At 53.3% G+C, this 22286-nt stretch overlaps 1 protein-coding gene across 4 annotated transcripts in view; it reads right to left on the bottom strand.

The window, feature by feature from the left end:
* The window catches only part of PLXNA2 (plexin A2), a 173554-nt gene that overhangs the window by 150582 nt on the left and 686 nt on the right, over window positions 1-22286 (bottom strand). For 2 of the 4 annotated variants that reach the window (XR_003536172.1, XM_027695023.1), the window contains exons 1-2: window positions 21967-22194; window positions 147-1401 (exon numbers count right to left, since the gene is read on the bottom strand). Coding sequence is in view for 3 of the 4 variants with exons in the window: in XM_027695023.1 (XP_027550824.1) it covers window positions 147-1334 (1188 nt within the window). In the remaining variant the exon portion in view is untranslated. Of the gene's footprint in view, window positions 1-146; window positions 1402-15166; window positions 15265-21966; window positions 22195-22286 lie in introns of those variants that run through there. The other 2 variants (XM_027695024.1, XM_027695025.1) reach the window with 2 other exon arrangements.

Below are 22286 nucleotides of genomic sequence, written 5' to 3'. Positions count from 1 at the left end.
TCAGGCAGTTCTAGAGAGTGATGAGGTCTCCCCTGAGCCTCCTCTTCTCCAGGCTAAACCACCCCAAGCGAGCTCGTATTCCATAGGGCCAGGGGTTGATCCCAGCTCTTGAGGGCCACCACGGCCAACATCCAGAGCATCCTTACCGCTTTAGTGCACTGGACATCCTTCCCCAGCAGCCAGTTGAGCTCCAGGTTGCCCTCCCCCTGGTAGCAGGACTGCAGGCGGTCCTTGATCTGGGCGTTGACGGCGCGGATGGGGAAGACGCAGAGCGCGGAGTCGTCGGGCGGCTGGTGGTACTGCTTCTGCCCCTTGGAGAAGATGGCAAAGAGGACGTCCTCCTGGGCAGTGATGTTGAGGGACCTGGCCAGCACGTCCCCCGGCTTGGAGAGGTACGCTGCCTGCAGCAGGCGATACTCCGTGTCCCCCTTGACGCAGCCGAAGGGCAGAGACACATAGGAGTGGAACTTGGGGTCGTCCTTGCAGAGCCGGACGATGCGGGAGGTGTAAAAGAGGTCGCTGGCAGAGTTGATGGAGACGCCCTCGGGGGTCTCTGGCTGCACAGTCAGAAAATACACAAAGTTGCCGCTGGCGAAGCCGTAGATGTAGAAGATGTCAAAGTGCGAAACGAGGGCCAGGGTGTCCGAGGGGATTTTGATGAGGGACGAGACAAAGTCGCTGTGGAGCTCATAATCCAACATCGCCGATGACTCCGGGTCCCGGGGCAGTTTGCGGCTGGAGAGGGTGGGGAAATAATCCTGCTTCCCATCCACGGCCGTGCCGATGAAGAGCTTCCCGTCCTCGCCCTCGGAGCGCACGATCACGCCGTACATGGTGCCCGTCTTGTTGACGCTGGAGAGGTAGTGCTCCTTCTTGTGGGAGGGCTCCACCAGGATGAAGAGGTCGTCGAGGCGCAGCAGCTTGCAGACCCCCTGGTAGAGGCTGCCACAGGCCAGCAGCCGGTTCTCCGAGTAGTCGATGATGAGCAGCTTGTTGACGTTGTTGGTGAGGGTGAGGATCTCGCTGCACGGCTGGACGATGAGGGGTGGGTAGCAGGATTTGTTGTCCTCCTCGGGACCGGTTTTGTGAGCCACCAAAATGGTCAGGTTGCCCGAGAGCTTGTAAACCCTGTTGATAGCCCCAACGTAGACTGCGCCGGTGCCTTGGTGCACAGTCAGGTGGTTGAACGTCCAGTCCCGGTTCTCGGAGTGGAAAGTGCTGAACAAGGCATTGCTGGACACGTTTCGGGAGAGAGATGCCAGGAAGAGACAGAGCAAAGCCACTGACCAGCCATCAGAGTCCAGTGCCCGAGGCCAGTTCCTCCTCTGATCCATCCTGGGAAAGGCAAACTCCGTGTTCCCCTTGCGTGTCCTGAGCCCCGGCAATGTCCCTCACATGGTTCTGAGGAAAGAAAAGAAGCAGGCAGAGCAAAGGATTAGATCCAGTGTGCCCTGCAGATAAAATTCAGAGGAGGCTTTCTAATTACACAGTCCTTGAGATAAAGTGAGGGTGTCTCTGAGCACAACAAGAATTAAGCAGGTCTCCCAACTTACTGGTGAGCAGTTCAGGCTTGACGTTTTGCCACTTGGTTCAGCCTCTGCATGTTAATTTGTTGTGTGGTTTAGCTGTTTATAACAGCCATGGGAGGGGATAATCAGCTCCAGCCCGAGACAAAGCCCGCAGCTCACACACCCAACCATCCATCTGCAATCTTGGCTAAAAGGATGTCTCCTGCAGGGTGTGTTGTTGGAAGCAACAGAGGAAATAAGAGGTGTTTTCTACCTTTAAACCTTCTCTGATTTAATTTGGAGAACTGAGGAAGAAGTTTCATGCAGCCGAGTTCATTGAACACATACACACCAAAGGCACCAGCATCCCCCCTCCATCCCAGAGGCAGCAGTGCCTCAAGCAGGTGCTTTTCAGGCAGAAACTTCTCCCAGCCTTCACAAAGGTGCCAAAAAGCAGCTGCCACCGAGGTGGGAGCACGTGGTTAGATCAGCCACCAGCAGCACCACGTGTAGGGGAGAGACTACCAGTCTGGGAGACAAAATTCCTGCTCGAACAAAACTTGCAGGAGATGACTAAAAGCTACACAAAGAGACAGCCTGGACTCTGGGTCTAGAAGACCCAGTGCCAATCAAATTATCCATATGCCCTTCCTGATAGCTCTGTGGAGAACAGTCAGGCATAGAGTCTCTTCTGACTGATATGTTTTCACCCATGTAGATGAGATAAGTCTCGAGCTGGAAACCTCTGCCCAAAATCTATGTCGAAACAGGGCACAAAACCAGTCAGGTTTGGTTCTTGTTCTGTTTTTGTGGGTGCTGCCAAAGGACCTAGACCTCATTCGGGCCTGAGGGATCGCTAGAGCCCTGCTGATCCCTACCCCCATCCTCTGGGCTTGCACAGGCAGCTGCCAGGCTGAATTAGGAATCACCAGGCTGGAATTTCCTTAGGAAGCATGTGCTCGCCTCGGAGACACTCCGGCAGCGTGAGGCATGTTTACATCAGAGCTCTCCACCCTCCCTTCCGCTCAGCACGCGCCCAGGCAGACACAGGAGCTGCTGGAGAGGACCCTTGTAACCCTCTTCCCTGCTCCACCTCGTCACCAGCACCTCTGCTGAGCGGGCAGACCCCCCTTTGCAAAAATGTGGACGTCAAAGACAATCCCAATCCCTGCATTTCCACGTCTGTCTCATCTGAGGTGGGTCCGGCTTGGACCACCCCCTACAGGAGGTATTGGTTTGGTTCCCAGCTCAGCCACCAGACTTTCAGCCCCACCTCAGGCTCCCACAAAGCAGCTGGAAGCAATGACAGCCCTACACCCTGCACAGGGGAAAGACCCAGCTCAGAGGAGCCCTGGGACCACCAGAACAACACTCTGAGCTGGGCACCATGTAAGGGGTCAGAGAGCATCCTCTGTACCCTCCTTGTCACCACAAATGTGTCTGAAGGTCACTGGATTGTGTCTCATTCTCGTTATCATGTCCAGACCTGACTGTAACTTGTGTACCTGGCTTGAACTCAGCCTTGTTCATCTCCACCATCATCATCATCCAGTGGGTTCGGTTGTTACCTTAAAGCTCATCTTGTTCCACCTCCTGCCATAAGCAGGGACACCTTCCACTAGGCCAGCTTGCTCAAGCTGACCACAGGTCTGTCTGACTGCACGGACTCAGAAAACCACCACAAGGTTCTCCTTTATCCCAAATTATGCATTCCTTATGTGCTCCAGGCTGGACAGTGAAAAGAACCATTTCAGCCTACCCCAGGGGGATACTAGCCCTGGGAAGAGGCTGAGGATGAGCCACCATTCCACCTGCCTTCTCTGCACTGAAGTCTCATCACCTCCCACCACAACTACCCAAGCCCCCAGCCCACCCAGGGGGATAAACATACTCCCTGCGGCTCTGACCCCATGCCCTGCCCTGGGTGCAAACGTGCCCTTGCCCAGCCCGTGCTCAGCTGCCCTCGCCTGCGGGCACCCCCCTGCTCTGGTATTTAAAATAATTCAGGGCTGCTGAAAGCCCACACTGAGCTCATGAGCTCATGTCACCGAACAGCCGCTCTTTAGGCTTGTCACTGCCAGGAGCCGGAGACGGGTGTTCCTGAGAGGTGACAAAGGAGCTCTGTCCCTGGGCTGCACGTCTCCGTGGCACTGACAAGACAGGAGAACGAGAGAGTGGTAATGGCTTTCTCATTCTGCTCAGGGACACATTTCCCTGGCTGCTCCTCATTGCCATCTCTTAATTCCCACCTTTGGCTGAGGCGGTTTCTCTCTCCCGGGGAGGACACGGATCCTGCCGGATCCTTCGTGCAGTTTGGATGATTGTGGCAGAAAACAGCTGCTCCCCGACATGCCATGGCAACAGTGGGGGGACCTTCTGGCTCTTCCCATTAAATTTCTGTGTGAACTTCCCCGAAACTATTTTCTGAATCCAGAATCTTTGGAAATGGGACAAATCAAACAGTTCACAAGGATCTGCTCAGAGGAATCTGCCCACAGCAGGGATGCTGGTGATCCATGGTGGGCACTGACAATCTGATTGTGGGGCACAGGGATCTCAGAGCAGTTTTGCTCTTGGATAACATGGCAGGGCAGCCCAAGACAGGAAGAAATTCATGTGTGGCACTGGCAGGGAAACACCAGCCAGCAACGGGGTGACTTCTGGTAAACACACAGGAAAACCTGCACCATGGGAGAGCTCAGAGGTATTCAGGAAAGGCAGCACAAAACCTGTGGATACAGGAGTGCTAAAGTGTCCAAGTCAGTGGCAGAGCATCCAGCGCACAAGGTCAGTGGCTGAGCACCTCCAAAACAACACACAAGAGCCTGGACCACCACGGTGCCCCAAGCAAGTGCTGGGACGTGGTCCTCTACAGGCAGAGGCCTGTGGTTCAAGGGAAGTCCTGAAAGTGAGAGATTCTGCAGAGAACAGGAAGGCTCTGCTGTAAAGCTCAGCACCCAGAGTGTTCCTGCTCAGCATTTTCCAATTTTTTAAAAAGTTGTTCCACTGCAAAGGGAAAAAAACCCAACAGTGCCAGCTAGAAATGAACACATTTAAATAATCACACTTCATGTGCATCTGTACATATGGGACAACAGCAGCTCTTCACTTTGACCACGGCAGTTTTATATCTTTTCCAGCAATGTTTTCATCCAGACACAGTACAAATGCAGGGCAGGCTGGAGCTGCTGTGCAGCAGAGCTGTCAGCTGAAGCCCACCTTCTATGCTGTGCCTTACAGTGAAGGTTTTGCAGGGTATTCGTGAACAGTCGCTGCCAACGGCAAGAGAGATCATCCAGGAAGAAGAATCTGTGCTTTCAAACATTATCTGAACATGACAGAGCACGGCCACGAGCTGACATCCTACCCGAGTGCACTGGGAACCATGAGCCATCCCTGGATCCCTGTAACCCCCAGGGGCAGCTCCTGCAGCTCCCACTCCCCCAGGGCTGAAGGGCAACTTGTGGGGTCAGGATTGAGCAGTGCTCAGCCACACAGACATCAACCATCGAGAGAAACCCTCTACACAAAAGGTTTAGATCAGATATTAGGAAGAAATTCATCCCTGTGAGGGTGGAGAGGCCCTGGCACAGGTTGCCCAGAGAAGCTGTGGCTGCCCCATCCCTGGAAGTGTCCAAGGCCAGGTTGGACAAGGCTTGGAGCAACCTGGGCTAGTGGAAGGTGTCCCTGCCCATGGCAGGGGGTGAAACGAGATGATCTTTAAGGTCCCTTCCAAGCCAAACCATTCTGTGATTCCCTGTATGGAGGAGTTTGGGGATGGCCAAACACCTGGGGAGTTAAATACCAGGGAAACAGGAGAGTGGGCCATTTTAACTCTGATCCTTAAATACTATTTGATCATTAATTTTTATTTTTCTGCCCTTCTTTTTCTTTTTTTTTTTTTGGAAAGACAGTTTAAAACACAGCCTTACAGGCAATCTGAAGCTATTAGTAACGCAAGGTGAAAGCGAGAGTAAATTCAGGGACACAATATAAACCCAAGCAGCTGAAAGGCCTCAATTAGGCTGAAAGGAGTTATCTGGTATTTAAATAATTATTAGATTGAAGGAATAATCACAGGTCTGAGCCGATTTTTTCCCCCACTGTCATCCTAATGGAGACTATAATATTATTATTCAAATGCCCATGATTCTCATTGAGGGGGGAAGAAAAAAGGGCTCATTTAATCTCCATGCGACAGGGCTTCGGGAGGCACGATTAGTCATTTCTCTTATTTCAGCTGTCACTCACTCACGGGCACCACAGTTTGTCATTAGTGGCATTTTGTGCACACCAAAAAAAAAAAGAGACAAAAAACCACAAAAAAACCTCCAAAAAAAAAACCACACAGGAAAAAAAAAAAGGAAAAATTAAAGCAAAACCAAAAAGAGAATCTCTTGTGGAAAATGACTGATCAAAGGACCAATTTTGATGTCACCAGTGCAGCAGCTGTGTTTGCTTGGTGGTGACGGGGTCTTTTCTTTGGGGGTAGGGTTGGTCTCGTGAGCAGTGATTTATACACAGCACCACTGTGCCCTCACTGGTTGCCTCTGCTCTGTCAGGTCCTGCACTCCTGGGATGCTCCATCCCCTCTGGAATATCACTCCTCCAAAGGGGATAAATCACTGCAGCAGCTTTAATGATTTGAAAAGTTTCACAGGGAAATTCCCAGGGGGCTTCAGGAGGGATGAGGACCCAGCAGGTTTATTCTCACTTGCTACAAAGAAATGTCCAAGCTCGTGTCCAAACCCCTCTGCCCGGGCACCTCCAGGACACAGCAAAGCACAAAGTGCCCTCAGTGACCCCAGAATCTGCACTGCCCCCCCTCATCCTCGTGATCCCCACATCCTCACCTCCACCCTCCCAGCCCCAGCATCCCAGTGCCATGTGCTTTTCCCAAGCTGTCCCTTCTCTGTCCCCAGCCCAGAGGCCACCAGGGTCCCCAACCACCCGCAGAGGGGGAGCGATAAAACCCGCTCTGGCTTTTCTCCTGAGGACACACGGCCTGGGGGGGTTGTCTGACTGAATAAACCCTCCTGAAGAATAACACAGCCTGCAGGGACGGGGAGGGGAGGCAGGAGGCCCGTGATTGCTTTCTGAGCTGGAGGTGGATTCTGCTCTTTTTGCTTTTTATAGTCGAATAAGATTCATTGCTGGGAGCGGGGAGAGCGGCTGGCTCACGGACTGACCTCCCCTGCAGGTCAGCAGGCTGTCAGAAACCCCCCAGAATTATCAGAAGGGTCACCAAAAGGGCAGGCTGCACTATATAAACCAAAAGACAAGAACAAACCGTTTGGAACAAGCTCCCCCTTGCACCAGCCTGACCCTTTCTCTCTGCATTGGCTCCATATCGTAGCTGCCAATGGGAATGAGGGGGAAAAAAAGCCACGAGTTTGGACATTTCTTTGTAGCAAGTGAGAATAAACCTGCTGGGTCCTCATCCCTCCTGAAGCCCCCTGGGAATTTCCCTGTGAAACCTTTCCAACCATTAAAGCTGCTGCAGTGATTTATCCCCTTTGGAGGAGTGATATTCAGGACATCTTTGTCAGCTATAGAGGAAGACCTTGCAATAATTAATATGGTTTTGGATTAATTAGACAAAAGCTCTGAGCCAAACTGTCTGATCAAGGATTTTCCAAGCTCTAGGATGTTCCCAGCCCAGATCAGAGGTTTGGGTCCTCAGTCCTGCCTCCTTGGCCAAGCCACCACAGGCAGGCGAGCCCTGAGCTGCCGAATTCCCCCTTACCCAGCAGAAACCTGCCCACCCACTCACACAACTCCCTTCCTGGCTCTCAGGGTCTTCACCTCCTTCTCCAGGAAGAGAAGCCTTGGCACTTCCATGCCCCAAGCAGAGGATTTCCCCAGCCATCCTGGAGCAGGGCTGTGGGGGAGCTCATCCTTCTAAACCCCAGCAGCTTTCACCAGCCAGACACCAACCAGAGCAGAGTCTGACACCAACTGAAGTTACCACCAGCTTGATGTGAATAATTACAGTTGTGCAATACAAAGCAACAAGGAGGGCTCCTACCACCTCTTATTTTCCTTTTTTTTCACATATTTTGACTCTAACTACAATAAGAGCAAGTTGTAAATCACCAGCGAGGTGCCTGCAGTCAGGCCCGAGGTTCCTCCAGCGGTTACTGCACCACAGGGATGGTTAATCCAAGCTTTTCCTAAGGCATAACCTGAAACCCTGAACCCTTTTTCTGGACCAAAATCCACCGTCCTGCCTCACCCTGGGTGCTGCCTGTCCCTGCTGTGCTGGCAGCCACGGGCAGGAACCGCGCCGGGAGCTGCGTCCCCACTTCCCCCGAGCTGCTTATTCACAGGGCTGGTATTTCACAGCCTTTCTGAGAAGGAGTTAAGAGGGCAAAATACAGTATTGTGATTATTGCTTCCTCCAGGCCTGGGACAAGGAAGAGGAGGGGAAGAACAGAACCTAGCCATGAAAAGGCATTTCCCTGATAACAAACAGCATTGCCTGAATTAGGCACAAAATTTGTTCATGTTGTCCAGACCTCAGATATTGTTTATACAACGCACACTGTGCAAATCACCTCTTTCCCCTGTCTCCTTCTTGTGCACACACATCCCAGCAGGTCCAGAGAAACAGAAAACCCCAGGGAGGGACTTGCTGTGAGCCCCATCTTTGCAACTGCAGTTTGGAGGGCAAAACACAGCACCCTGCCCTGGGGTTACTCCTGGCTTTGTCCCAGACTTGCTGAACAAGCCTGGACAAGTCATGTTACTCAGCCTCAGTTGTTCCACCTGTGAAATGGGTGTAATCCTTCCATACATGAGGCACTCAGATGTTCCATCCATGAAAAACCCAAAAGGAAGTTCCCAGAAATAAGCTGCATTAGTAAAGGGTGAGTAAGGCACTGGTTTGGTGCATCTTGGTGTACCTCTACTCAAACTCTTTGACCACAGAATGTCCTGAATTGAAAGGGACCCAAAAGCATCACCCAACTCCTGGCCCTGCACAGGACACCCCAAAATCCCTCCCTGTCCCTGAGAGCGTTGTCCAAACACTCCTTGAGCTCTGGCAGCCTTGAGGCTCTGCCCACTGCCCTGGGGAGCCTGTTCAGTGCCCAACCACCCTCTGGGGGAAGAACCTTTCCCTGAGATCCAACCCAACCCTCCCTGACACAGCTCCAGATGTTCCTTTGGGTCTGGTGCTGCCCCTCGTGAGGAAGCTGCAGACCCTGATGAGGTTTGACCTCAGGCTCCTCTTGTCCCAGCTGAACAAACCAAGTGACCTCAGGGACTGTTGAGCAGAGCAGGGCTGCTCCCCCTGAGCGAGGACAAGCACACACAGGTACTGCCCTTGACCCCCAAGGATGCTGGAACACCCTTTCCACACAGCAAGAGGCATTTCCTTAAAGCTGCCAAGCTCATCCCATCTCCAAGGGAGAGCACTGGCTCCTCTGGCAAATCTAGAGCAGGACCACAGCTGTGGCTCCAGCGTGGCTTCCCCCCAGCTGTGCATTACAGCTGCAGCCCTCTAACCCCCCAACCCCAAAAGGCGGCCACAAAAATTCATAATCAACCTCGGACACCAGAAATTAGACACCTTTTTCTTTCCCTGCGCTGACACTTGACACCTGCTATCTGAGAAACCACAGCTGGCAGCTATTGAGCTTCAAGTACAACTGCTGTGAAATAGCTTATAAATTACCTTGCATCAAGAGAGGTGCTGGGAAAAGAGGACTTTATTCACCAGGCAGTCCCTGAGGACAGACTCAAGGCTGGTGACAACATGACACACTGGAGCACGGAGCAGAACAGACCCTTATTTTCCTGGTTGCCTTGAAGTATGACACAAAGGGAAAATTTAGCACTTCTGAAGTTTCATAGCTGGCTCGTTCGGGTTTTGGGAAGCCTCAGGTTCAGCCAAACCTGTGTAAACAGGTCACTGGCTCTGGATAACGTTCAATCATAAAAGTTTGTGGCCAGAAAGTTGTGAGTCTCTAATCCAGCCTCCTGCTGCAAGGACCAGCTGTTAAAACCATCATTCAAGTGATGTTTTTCTAAACTATCCTTAAGGACCCCCAGAAACCGAGTCCACAACCCCTCCAGGCAATCTAGGTCAGAAAAGTGCCTCAGAAAGTGCTTTTTCTAGTTTCTTACCCAAGTCCTGATGGACTGAGGCTCATCCACCTCTCCACTGGTGCACCTGAACAGCGTTTGATTATTCATGGACTTTATTCCCAACAAAACGGAATTTAATGGATGGTGACCTTAGGTGCAAGCAGATTAAACGATTAAATGATTTGCCCAAGGCTAGTCAAGAGGTCCCAGTGGCAAAGCAAGGAGTTTTATCTCCAGAGCCTCAGCCCAGCACTCCCTCCCCAGGTGACATCCAGCTGCAGTTTATTACAAGAGAATATTACAGAGCAGCACGAGGGAGGATCACAGAGCGGCCACCGAACTGGAGGAGAAAAAATAAGCAGCAGCTTCTCCTGGCCTCACTCCAAGTGCACCACAGGCAAGTGAAGAACCCCAGCTTCAAATTAAATGGGTCCCCAGCCACTCCATTAAACAGAAAGCCTGAAACAGAAATCCTTTGGCTGTGCCAGCCCCGTACAGCGAGTGGTGTTCGTTATCCCCAACACTCCCTACGGCAGCCAGATGTATTTACACAGTAGCCACAGTGCTGTTACCTAAGTAAACCAGGAAATTGTACATTTGTTAAAATTAGGTTCTGAGATGCCGAATCCCCAACTGTGCAGCTGCAGATTTCGCTCAGCCAGCAGCGCTGAAATCCTTCAGAACACGCCACTGCCTCCAACACTCGGGCGTGTTCAAGAGGAGTTCCCTGGTGATGGTGCTCTGTGCCAGGCCAGGATGGTGCTATCCCCCCTCACACAGGGGTGGCACAGCACCAGAACAGGAGTTGTCGGGGTAAGAAGTGGAGGAACACACATAGGGAGAGGTTCATCTCTGCTCTCAGCCCAGCACCAGCTCACTGCCCCAGCAGTCACAACCCCGTCATCCCCCGCACAAACACAGCAGGAATTATCATCCAGGTACCCCTGTGGGATGGCAAAGATTTGGAAATGCAGAACACGACACAAAAGACCTTAAATTAGCAGGAAAACCGAAGCAGACAGGTTGATGCAGGAGAGAGGCCACACAGCACTGGAGAACCCTTCAGGGACCATTAACCAGCCCTTGTCAGGCCTGTCTTGGTGGAGGAGTGTGCTGGGAACTGCCCTCACCACCAGCTTCATCAGCCACACAAAGGAAGCGCCTTTACTTCTCAAAGCCTCTTCACCCAGGGCTGTTGCCCTTCTAAGGGCATCACTGAGGGGCTTGATGCAGCTTTTGGCAACGTTTTGAGATGCCTGAACCGTGGGAAGTGCAAAGCAGCTTCCTCCCTGCCCAGCCTGCTTCACCAGGCACAAGTGACCATCCCAGCCAGAGCTCATGGCCGCAGGGACAGCAGCTGCCTGCAGGTAGGATCCCACCTGGGCACAAGGACCAGGGGGCTACCACTGCTGGCAGCCAGGTGCCCTCACCCTCGTGTTCTGAGGTCCAGCCAAGGACCCCCAAAGCCTGGAGCCATCTCACTTCTGTCCCACCATCAGCTGAACATCATCCCCTCTCCTGCAGCGTTTGGACATCACTGTCTGCTTGAGAAAGTGGCTCTTTCCCACTCATCTGCTCCCTGCTCCTCTGCCCTGCTTTTCAATTTCAGAGCTCTGGCAGTTCACTGATTAATTCAAGCCCTGTTTAATAACCCTTCTGTTTAGATGAAACAAGCTGTCTTGTTTTCTTTATTTTTAACACTAACTCTTGTTTCTTTGCTAAGGATCTCTGTCATTTAGAAACTTCTCTCTCTCCAACCAAGCTGATAATAAGATGGAGAAAGCATCTGCTTACGTCCACATCTGACATCAGCCAGAAGTTACGAGGCTAAAGAGGGGCTGCACACTTTGATGGATAAGACATCCTGAAAGCCTGGGCTTGTCTTGCAAAATCAGCAGCTCCACAAGTCCCTGGATAGCTCAGAGCAGAGCACAAACAGCGGGACAGCGGGGCCAGCTCTGGACAACGGCGGTGAGAGGAAAGGAGTCACGGGAGCTGGAGCACCCAAACCCCTCTCCAGGCTCATTCTGCACCCTGTGGGGGTGGGAAACTCGCCATAAAAAAACAAAAAACCCTGGAAGCTGTTGCTGCTGCAGGCTCTGTCCCACGCCGTGCCCCTGGCATGACAATCCATTGGTAATGGTCAGCACGGAGCTCGCAGCTGCTCCCACCATCACCACTGGCCTCACCCTCTGATGGACCCCACCTTCACTCTGTCACCTGCTCTCCCACGGCATCCTCATGCCACAGGGTTCTGAGGCATCATGATCACTGCCTGTCTGAGCCTTCTCCCTCCCACCCCTGTCCCGTCCCACCTGGAGTCCAGGCACAGGGAGTAACAGACACATAGGGGCCCGAATCCCGATGGGAATGAGCTGGAGCCTCTCAGCTGTCTCCTGCCTCTTTGAATTTCAAAGCTGCACTTGTCTGTAGAGCAACTGAGTCATTTCCTTCCTATATCCAGCCTATCGGACTGGATCCAGCAGTGCCCGGAAAACAATAAATCCTTCAAGGGCTTGGAAGGCCATATTTCACAGGAATGCAGCGAGCCCGGCTGCCTGGAGAGCTCCTCACACACCCTTTAATTCAACACTGTCTCACCCTTGCCCTGGTCCCTGAGCAGGGCAGTGATCCCCATCCCAGACCCCCCCCAAATCCCGAGGGCACTGCAGAGCCAGGGTGTGGGACAGCACTTGTGATCCCCCCAGACCCAGAGTACCTCCTCACCCTGCCTGGACACGTCACTGAGGGGATGTAGGGCTCAGAACTGACAGGGAAATCTCCTTGGTTCCCTAAAACACACAGAGGATCTCAGAGGGAGAGAAGCTACAGCTGAATTTGTTGCAGGACTCCTTTGGCAAACCCAAAGAAAGCTGCAGCCACAAAGGAGTTTGCTCTAAAATCCCATCACTGAGAACCAGTGCAGGGCGTGAAAACACTTCCAGCTGGTTCAGTTTTTACAAGAGCCCCCTTTACAACCACAAACTGGGCTTCCAGATGCCCAAAACATTTCTATAAAGCTCATAAGGATTGTAGGGACAAAGCCAAAACTCAATGATTTCAGCTACCTGTGGTACCAAGAGCTGCAGAACTTCCACCAGAACAACACAGTTGAGGTGCTTGGCCAAAAAGCAACTCCCAAATCCGAGTTTCCACACAGCTCTGGGGAAAACTGGTGATCCTGGAAAATCCAGGATCACTTCAGTGCCGCTTCCATTGTCTTTTTAGATGCCAGAAGCAAAGCCCAACTGACTTACATTAAGACTTGTAAGACTGTTAACCAAATGATCCCACATATATGAGAAAAAAACTAAATTACAAGGAAATTAATATGATATCCTCCTTAGCAACAAGATGGCTAAAGCAGATAATTTGCCCGAGTGTCATGTTTATAATGGGAATTTGCAGAGAATGAAACGGGAATTCTCAGGGATGAACCAATGAGGCAATATTTTGCTTTTTCTCATATTAAAATTTGCACTGTCTGTGATAAAAGCAGTGGGGGTTTTTTTCAGATCTTGGGGGGAGAAGGAATTCAAGTCAAAATTGTTTGGTTTGCAGTTTGAAAGGTGTGAGAGCAGGTTCAGGTAGGGAAGAGCTGCCCAAAGCCCTGTGCCAACAGGACTCACACCTTTATTATGAGTAAAATAAATCTTGTCTCAGCAACAGGATTGACAGAGAGCCCATTTGGTACAAGTCTGTGAGGAAGTGAATGGTTAAAAAGCCAACACATATCGCTGAATTCACACTCAGAAGTCAAAAACTCCCCCTGCAAAGCCAGTCCAATCCCACCCAACCCGTCACTCCCAAAGTTAAACCTCCCAGTGACCCAGCACCCTGGGCTGGGCTCATTTATTTATTTATTTTTTTTTTCAAACAAGTTATACAACATCCTTGGAAGTCCTTAAAAGAGCCTCTGCTTTTGTCTCTTTCTGGGAATTTGTTCTGGGCACTTCTCAGCTCAGCCCAGGACAAGCTGTGGCCACCTCGACGTCAGAGGATCCATTCGGTGGAACCGATGGACCCGAGTCGCCCCTGTCACACAATTTATGCCTTGAAAAGCTGAGTTACACAAGCACTTGTACCAGCACCTTATTATATCCCAGAGGACAAGCAAAAGGGGCTCCTGCCTCTTTTTTCCAGTGAACTCTGGAGTGTTTGCCTGTGCTCCTTGGTTGCTATGAGATTTTAAAGACAGCCTAAACCTGTCACCACTGAACAGGCCTTGAATTCCTGCTCCAGGAGGTTCTTCAGTGGAGCCAAACACACCAGGGCAGTGATCAGAGCAGGACTGCCACAATTAACTCCCTGAGAACTGCAGGGAAAACTTTCCAACTAGGAAAGGAGAGCCTGCAGTGACTCTCTGGCTGCTGCAGCACCTCTCAGCCAAACAAAATACTGTGGATGTTTGTCCATCTGGCCCTTCCAGCTTGTCCAACACAATGGATGATGCCTCTGCAATGTTAGATTGGGTTGGAAATACAGAGGGGCAGACAGCAACAGTCAGAATTAATAGAAGGTTTAAGGCAAACACAGAAGCATTTCTCACTCCAAGGTTAACTTTGAAAAGCTCTTACTGTCAATTTGTTTGCTCCAGATTTATCATACAATTCCAGAGTGGTTTGGGTTGAAAGGGACCTTAAAGATCATCCACTTCCCATCCCCCTGCCATGGGCAGGGACACCTTCCACTAGCCCAGGTTGCTCCAAGCCCTGTCCAACCCGGTCTTGGACACTTCCAGGGATGGGACCTTTAAGGTCTCTTTCAACCCAAACCACGCTGGGATTCTATGTTTTAGCTTTGGTGCACATTTAAAACCCACAAGACGGCAAATTTTAAGCATAAAAATACTTGAGCCAGTTAGGAAGCCTCCAGGCACGCTCCCTTTTCCTCCCCACCTCTTTGCACTTCCATTAAAAATCAAAAGGAAATTCACAGACTTTTTTCTGTTGTTGTTTAAATAACATTACAGGCTGTGACATAAACCAGCAAAGGCAGGAAATATGATCATGAGGGCAGTGCTCCATCCTCTGCTCCTGTCACTGTGACTTTTTGGGGACTTGGCAAATGAATGAGTAAAGGAGACAGCCAGCGTGTTTTATGGAGTTGAACTGTAACATCCCTGTTAAGCAGCCAACTTACCATTTCTCTGCTCTGACACCAATAAATCTACCCAGCCACGGGGAACAAAGCCCTTCACACCAACTGGCCGCATGTGAATCCCTCATATTTGGCTACCTGAGCAAGCACCCGGCCCGCTGGGATCCGCCACTCTGGGAATATTCTGGGAATACCCTCCCAGAAGTGGGAAATGGCCCATTTCAGTAAGGTGACTTAGGAGGTTTTAACCCTGTTACCAACACACACACGCTCACCACAGCACTTCTGATTCCCAGAATCTCAGCTTCCCACTCCGAGGGGATAAACAGCCACTCTGGACTCCCAAGAAAACCTTGACAGGGCAAACCCTGAAAGCCCAGAAATCGAGAAGCAAATCGACAGAATTCAAAGCCTCACTCCAAGTATTATTTAAGCATAAATTCCAAAATCCTGGAGCACAAACTCACTTTTTGGAAGCTCATTCCCAGGTTAACCAACCAAAGCAGGAACACCCTTGCACACCTCCGGCGTGGACACCCAGTTTCCTCCAGTGTCCGTACACGAGGGATCTCTCCGAGCTCTCACCCGGCGACACGAAACCGCTGCGGAGGAAGAACTACACATAAATCTCCCCTGGGAGGCATTTGTTCCCAGGCTCTCCTGAGCCTGGAAATAACACGAGGAACTTCTTCCACGCTGAGTCAGGGTGTGACGGCGGCTCCAGGACCGGCCGCGGTGGATCCGCTTCCTTCCCGGCGCGCGTCACGGGCGGCAGGGCCGGCGGCCCAGCGCTGCCCCGCAGCTTTCCTGTTTTCCCCCCCAGTGCTGTGAGGCTTCCCGAGACACGGGACAGGGAAATGGGGCTCTGGAGCCTGACACTGAGCTGCTGCAGGAACCAAGCTGCTGTTCTGCAAGCGCTGCTAAGAGCCAGATGGGAGCTGAAAGCCAAATAAGCTGTTTCCTTTAACCTGCCCTGATATACACCAGGAATGGCCTCTCCGAGGACTATCGCTCCAACATCAGCCATCCCTTCAGTAGGAAAATGGATCAAGAGTTGTCTGTGCATCCCAGGGGGCTTCCCTCCACACATCCCAGCACTAAGCCCTGAGTGGAGGCCACGACAGGTGGGAGCCACTGGTGCAGCTCTTGGAGAGCCCTCCAGGTCCCACAGAGGCGGATGCAGCTCTTCCTGCCTGTGCCCACTCCTCCGAACAGTCTCCTACTCACACGGATTCTCCCTGGTGTAAGTTCCCACAAAGGTTTCTGCCAGAGCAGCACCACCTAGAGCAGCACCTCCCTGTGCTCCCACCAGAGCTGGTGGCTGGGCTGTGAGCACGAGTGCAGCGTTACACGGCACTGGCACCCACTGGGAGAGCTCCCACTGCTCCCACCGCTCCCGACCGACCGCTGATCCAACATCCACTTACCGCGCTTGGAGGCAGCCAGGAAGGAACCTGCCCTTCCCGTGCCACTCCCAGCCCTGAGGCGCCGGGCTCCTGCTCCAGCACTGAGCCCCCACCGTGCCCCCAGCCCAGCTCCAAGCCCAGCTCCAAGCCCCCTCCTCGGCAGCACAACCCCGGCTCAGCCGGCGGCTCCGGGAATGAGCCCTGAGCAGGGAACAGCGGCGGCAGAGGGAGGAGACGAGGTGAGAGGTCACTGTAATATTTACTCAGACATCACCTTTCACTTTTATGAAGTGGGGAAACGGTGCCGGAGCAGGAAAAGGGCTGTGAGGGACGTTCCTGCCTGGGAAGCCACTGAAACACCAAGCTCAACATGCAGCTGCTCCTGCGAGGCTCCGGAGAGCCTGGGCCTGGCTGGGCAGGATCCTCCATTGGACACCGACCCCAAACACTGCACGGGGCTGGAGATGGGCTCTGGACTCTTTCCCCCTCCCATCAGAGCGGCAGAGGGAATGGCTGGAGCAGGCAGGAGCTCGGAAGACCCTCTCCAGGTCTCCTGGGCTTCAGGAGATCCCCAGCCAGGCAGGAGCCCATGGCACAGAGGGGTCATCCCTGTGCACTGTGATTTTCAGGAGCTCACAGAAGACACAGGACACGGTGCAGAGGGTTCACATGGCATCAGCTGGATAACAGAACTTCCACAGGGGACCTCTGTTTCCTCTCCTTTAGCAAGTGGTGAGATGGAACCGAGCATGCCACTCACACAGAGCTGCCAGCCTGGACAGTGGCAGGGCTGGTCCCAGGGCAGGCTCAGGGTCCCCCTGCCAGTGCCAGGCAGGGAGGAGCAGCACTGGCTGCCACCCTGGCACAGGGGGCCCTGGCTGGCAGGGCTCTCCCAGGCTCACTATCGCTCTGCCTTTGGAGATCATCTGGGCTTTTTTACAACGTGATTCTGATGCCTTTTATCTCCTGCTCTGAACGTAATTTTAGCCCAGGCAAAGCAGGATTAAATTTTCATAATGCAGTACATTTATCTGGCTTTTCATTCCCCCCCATCACCACCTCCAAGTTCAGTTTCACCCAAACAGAAGCTGAGATTACAGGGAGAAACATGAGATGGGCTCTCTCCAACAAGCAGGGGAGGGCACCTCTTTCCCAGCACCCTTTCCCTGGCAGCCCCTGCCAGGCAGCAGCCAGCACCCTGGTACCCAGCCTGGGGCTGACAGCGTCGCTCAGCCCCTCCAAGACGCACAGATGGATCACAATTCCCACTCAGAACCACGCAGCAGATTAAGGTACATCACTGACATATATTGCACTCGTGTGTTTGGGAAACTTGTGCTTTCTTGGTAAAGTCCTTCTAGAGCAGCCTCACCCCCACCTGAGCAGCTCCCAGCTTGAGTTCACACACAGTGGGCAGAGGAGCCACATGGACAAGGAGCAGGGGGAGGCAGCTACAGCCAGCCTGCCTTGGCCGGGAATGTCTGAAAAGCACCAAAATCCTGCTGTCCCCCCTCCAGTGCTGTGTTCAGCAAAGCTGCGGGTCGCAATTCCAGCCCCTGTACCCCGTCCTGCCGTCACCCAGAGGCTGCGGCTCAGCGCAGCTCTGCCAGTTGCTGGGTTTGCGTTCGTTTTTCAGTTGGATCCAGAGGATCCCCTCTAGTGGGATGAGGAGGAATTTCAAGCCCACATCCCACTCCCATATCCCCCCCAGCTGTCTCTGTGCCGGCTGTGGGGCCCGGGGTGGGTGGTGGGGCTGCCAGGGAGAGCAGTACAAAGTACTCACCCCGTTTTCCAGAGCCATTCGGGGTGAAGCCAAAACCAGGCTGGAAAGGTGGACGCCGGGGTGGGAAGAACCGGAGGAGAGAGGAACACAACAGCAGACATGAAGGATAAATCCCCTTCACAGCAGCAGAGGGGACGACTTCCAACAGCAAAACTTGGGCAGTAACACGTCCCCTGGCCCACGTGTGTCACCAGCGAGCTGGGCACTCCAAGCACACCAGGGCTGGAGGTGCAGTGGCCACCCAGCCCGAGGCACCCGCAGCCCATTTCCCTCCCTGGCACTAAAACCACCCGGTATATACATATATTTTCACTGCAGAGAAAGACTCTGAACACAAGCCCCGGGCGGCCGCCTCTGCCGCCCAAGGACAGCACGCTGCCCTCAATTCTGCTTTTGTTCCCGCTTTGCCTTTCATCCCGGAGGCTCCCGCTGCACCACTTGTGCACACAAAGAGCTCGTGGCCTCCTCAGACCAAAATGCCTTCGAGTCTCGCCCAGCCCAGCCGTGCCCGGGGAGGGAGGTGGGCACCCAACTAGCAGAGCTAAGGAGGTCAGCACGGGATGCTCCTGGTGATCCAGACACATCAGATCCAGCCACCAGCGTCCGTGGCTCAGCCCCAGGAAGAACTTGGAAGCACCTTTTCCCCCTTGGATCCCCCTGCCCTCCCCTTGCTGTTGTGGCGGTGGCCTCCCAGCCAAGCTGGTTAAGAGATTAACACTCTAAAAACCACATTTACTCTAATTAGCCATGAAATCTTTGTAACTAAGTGAAAAAATGTTTCCCTTGAGGGATTTTTGTCCATTCATCACTGTTTGAATTGCAAGGGAGGGGGGAGGAAGAGAAAAGAGGGGGGGGGACGAGAGAGAAAAACCCTCAGATCTAATGAATTAATAGCAGAACGCCCTGGGGGAGAACGGGCTCCTGCACAACACGGGCACCTCAAAGGGGGCTTTTCACAGCTCGCCGAGGGGACGCTGCTGAATTATTTCGAGTTAACAGACTGTAACACAACGCTCTGCTCCCGTACGAGCCGGGCAGCTTGGCCAGCACACTCCACTCCTCCCTTCCCTTGCCTTCCACAGGGATGGACAGACGGACGCCGTGCCCGGCCAGCTGGGAGCCCCTGCCCTGCCGACAGCCGGGGGAAAACAGCGCTCTGCTGGCAGCACCACCGGTGCCCCCCAGTTCCTGTTTACCGGGAAAAACATTTCAGAGTTAGGTGGGAGGGGAGGCAGAGAATCTTGCCACAACTTAGGCCCATAAATATTTCATATCGCTGGAAGAAGAACGATTATATTCCTGCCAGCACTTTTCTTGTGTATTTTAAATGTGTCACCGCCTTCTACTTTCTCTCCCCCGTTTGTGTTTCTTGTAACAGGCCCATGAAATAAAGATTAGCTGAATAATCAAGAGTGTTTAGAAATGTGAAGGGGCCTGTCTCAGGAGCACCTGGTGCTCAGGTTCATCTCTTTTCCCTCTTTTTTTTATTTTTGTCTCCTTTTAAGGATGCCAAACGCAGATGGGGGAGCGCGGTTTTCACGCGCCCGTAAGAGACGGGCGGGAGCGGAGCCCGAGCGCACGGGGATGAGGAGAGAGGAGAGCACACGCTTCCCCATCAAAAAATGACAGCCCCAACGCCTTGTGGAACAGGGGGGCACTCTCCTCCATTACATATTTATTGTTCAAGCTGCAGAGGGGCCAATTAAAGCAGCTCGATCGCCGCCACGTTCAAACAGCCGCGGATGCGCTCGGAGAGGCGGGATGGGAGAGGCAGGTGCGCGCTCTCCTGTTGGATACGGTGCTGTCCGCTCCTCTGAGAGCCACAAATCCACCTCAGCTGAACCACGGTACCTCTGCTCCCACAGGAGAGCCTTGTGCTGGCACCCAACAGCCAGCCCAGCTTTCCACCTTAAGCTTCTCACCGCGCGCCCCACGCAATTTCTAAATATCAGCTTTTGCTTTCTTTCCTGGTTCAGCTCTTCACAGGAGCTGCCTACGGCATTGAGACAGTCTGCACCTACATCTGCCCTAGCTTTTGGGCAACGGTTCCAAGACATGCTCTAGACTCCCACATTTAGCTGCAACAGGAGTTCCCAAAGTAAGTTCTGGAAAGCCTCGTAGCGGCGGTTAAATCGGAGATGCCGGGAAGATTCTGCAAATCACATGTTTCCCCGAGACACCACAGGGTCTGCACAGCAAACTGCTCCAAATGTCATTTCCATTTAGCTGCTTTGCGAGCCAATTTGTCACACACTAATGCAATTTGCTGAAGAGAGTTAAAGAGCACAGGGCAGGAGCACTCGCCCCTTCTCCAGGCTCCCGCACCAGCCTGGGTCTGCATGTTCCTTTTTGCATCCAGCTGAAGTTCCCTTCTGCTGGCGAGCAGGGGAAGCTCAGGGTTAATGCAAAGAACAAGATAGAGCACGGTAAGAGCATGGGGAAAGCTGTTTCCATCATATTGGTGGATTATGTGCAGATCTGATGCAGCATCTGTTACCTGTTTCCACCACACAAACTTGGTATAAGCCAAGGGGAAACCCCACAATTAATTACATCAAACACCACCATAAAACCACTGAGGAGTAAATTGGGTTACTTTATCTTCTTGCAACAAGAGCTGTGGATATGGTCAGAAGAGTTGGGAGACATGACTGGTTTCCCAGATAAGCCATTTCACAGCAGACATTGTATGTTCACTTTACTCACTGCTCGCACCAAGTTTCTCAAATCAAAGCTATTTTATCTGTTTCCTGCACCACCCCAAAACATCACATTTAAGCTTTGAGGGTCCTCAAAGTGACAGCAAATGGCAAAAGGACAGCAATAAAGACCAACCCCCCCCCCGAATTTTAAAGGATCTAACACCTCTGTGTTAAAGGTAAAAAGCTAAACATCTGCTCTGGCGATGGCACAGATTTCTTCTGAGGCATCTGTCTCTCAGCTGTAAAGTAGGTCATTTGATTTAACTTTGAGACACCGTTATCAATGAAGCCATCCAGGGCAGGAGAGGCAAGACCATGTCCCCAAGTCAGCTGAGATCTATTAAACACATTCCAGCCACCAGCGAAGCATCAAGTGCTCAGCAAATAACAGGGGAACCCTGTCAGCACTGGGTTTTACATCATGGCACTCTGCTAACTTCATATTCTCTCCCCTCCAAGCCTGAACCGCTGGTCACAGACGCACAGGGCTTTTCCCCCCCTCTATCACTTACTATTCACCTCACTAAATATTCACCTATTGACTTTCTGATACCCCTCAGAACACAGATTAATTGAACATCACTCACTTCACCTCCAGGAACGTGCAAGTATTGGCCATAGCTTGAATAGAGACAAAGCCGGGAATGCCTGACCGTGCCAGGTTAAACGGAGGTCACAACCAGGGAGGACAAGTCACACAGAGCAGCCACAGCTGTCACCGACACCCATCCACGGCTCCGGGAATGGGGAGACTCGGACCATCACCCAGGAGTTGGGAATTCCCTCGGGGGCGCACAAGTGCATTCGCCATCCCTCCCCTCATCGCCTCCCAAAAAGGGTTTTGAGGGGATTTAGGAAAGTTTTAATGGGGATTTAATTCCTTTTCCCCCAAGATTCAGAGGTGTTTTTCAAAAAAGTCCCTCCTTTCCCACAGGAACTTTTTTATGGAGATGAGTTTATCCCGGCGCATTGGCCGCCCCAGACCGTGACTGAGCGGTACCAAACGGCCGCAGAATTAACGAGGAGATACATCGCTGTATGTAACGCGTGTGCGCACGTAGAGCAGCCCGGGGAGGGAGCGGGAGGTGGATTCCCAGGAATAAGGAGATCGGAGGGGTTCCTCCATCCCTTCCGCAGGCAGCGCCGGGTACCCCCCATCACCCCCGCGCATCTCCCCGGGCACCGCCGGGACCGGCGCGGTGCCTCCGAGCACCACCCCGCGCTCTGCAGCCCCCGGTGCCACCCGCCTCGGGCAGCACGGAGAGGACCAGCCCAGACCTCCTCCCCGCATCCTCCATCGGGGGATGCCCAGGGGAGAACCCCCCGCACCCCGGCGGGCAGCAGCAGCCCCCTCGCCATCCCCCCGCCGCACTCACCAGCCCTCGCAGCTCCGGTGCCGCCCGCCTCCCGGGTGCCGGCTCCCGGCTCACGGCGGGGGGATCCACGCAGCCCCCGGCACCATGGAAATGCGGGGCCGGGCGCTCCCCGCAGCCCCCTCTCCGCCCTGGCCCCCGGCGCGGCGCGACTCGGCTCAGCCCCGCCGGCCTCTCATGCCTCCGCAGCCCTCGCCCGAGTGCGGCGGCGAGCCCCGGCTCGGCTCCGCTCCGCCCGCCCCGGCATCCGCCCGCCGCCGAGCCCGGGCGCGCTCCCCGCGCTCCCCGCCAGCCCCGCGCCCGGGCGCGCTCCCCGCCCGCCG

Source organism: Neopelma chrysocephalum, unplaced genomic scaffold, assembly GCF_003984885.1.
Source record: "Neopelma chrysocephalum unplaced genomic scaffold, ASM398488v2 Primary Assembly neopelma1_100, whole genome shotgun sequence".
NCBI lineage: Eukaryota > Metazoa > Chordata > Aves > Passeriformes > Pipridae > Neopelma > Neopelma chrysocephalum.
This window is presented reverse-complemented; position numbering and strand designations above follow the sequence as displayed.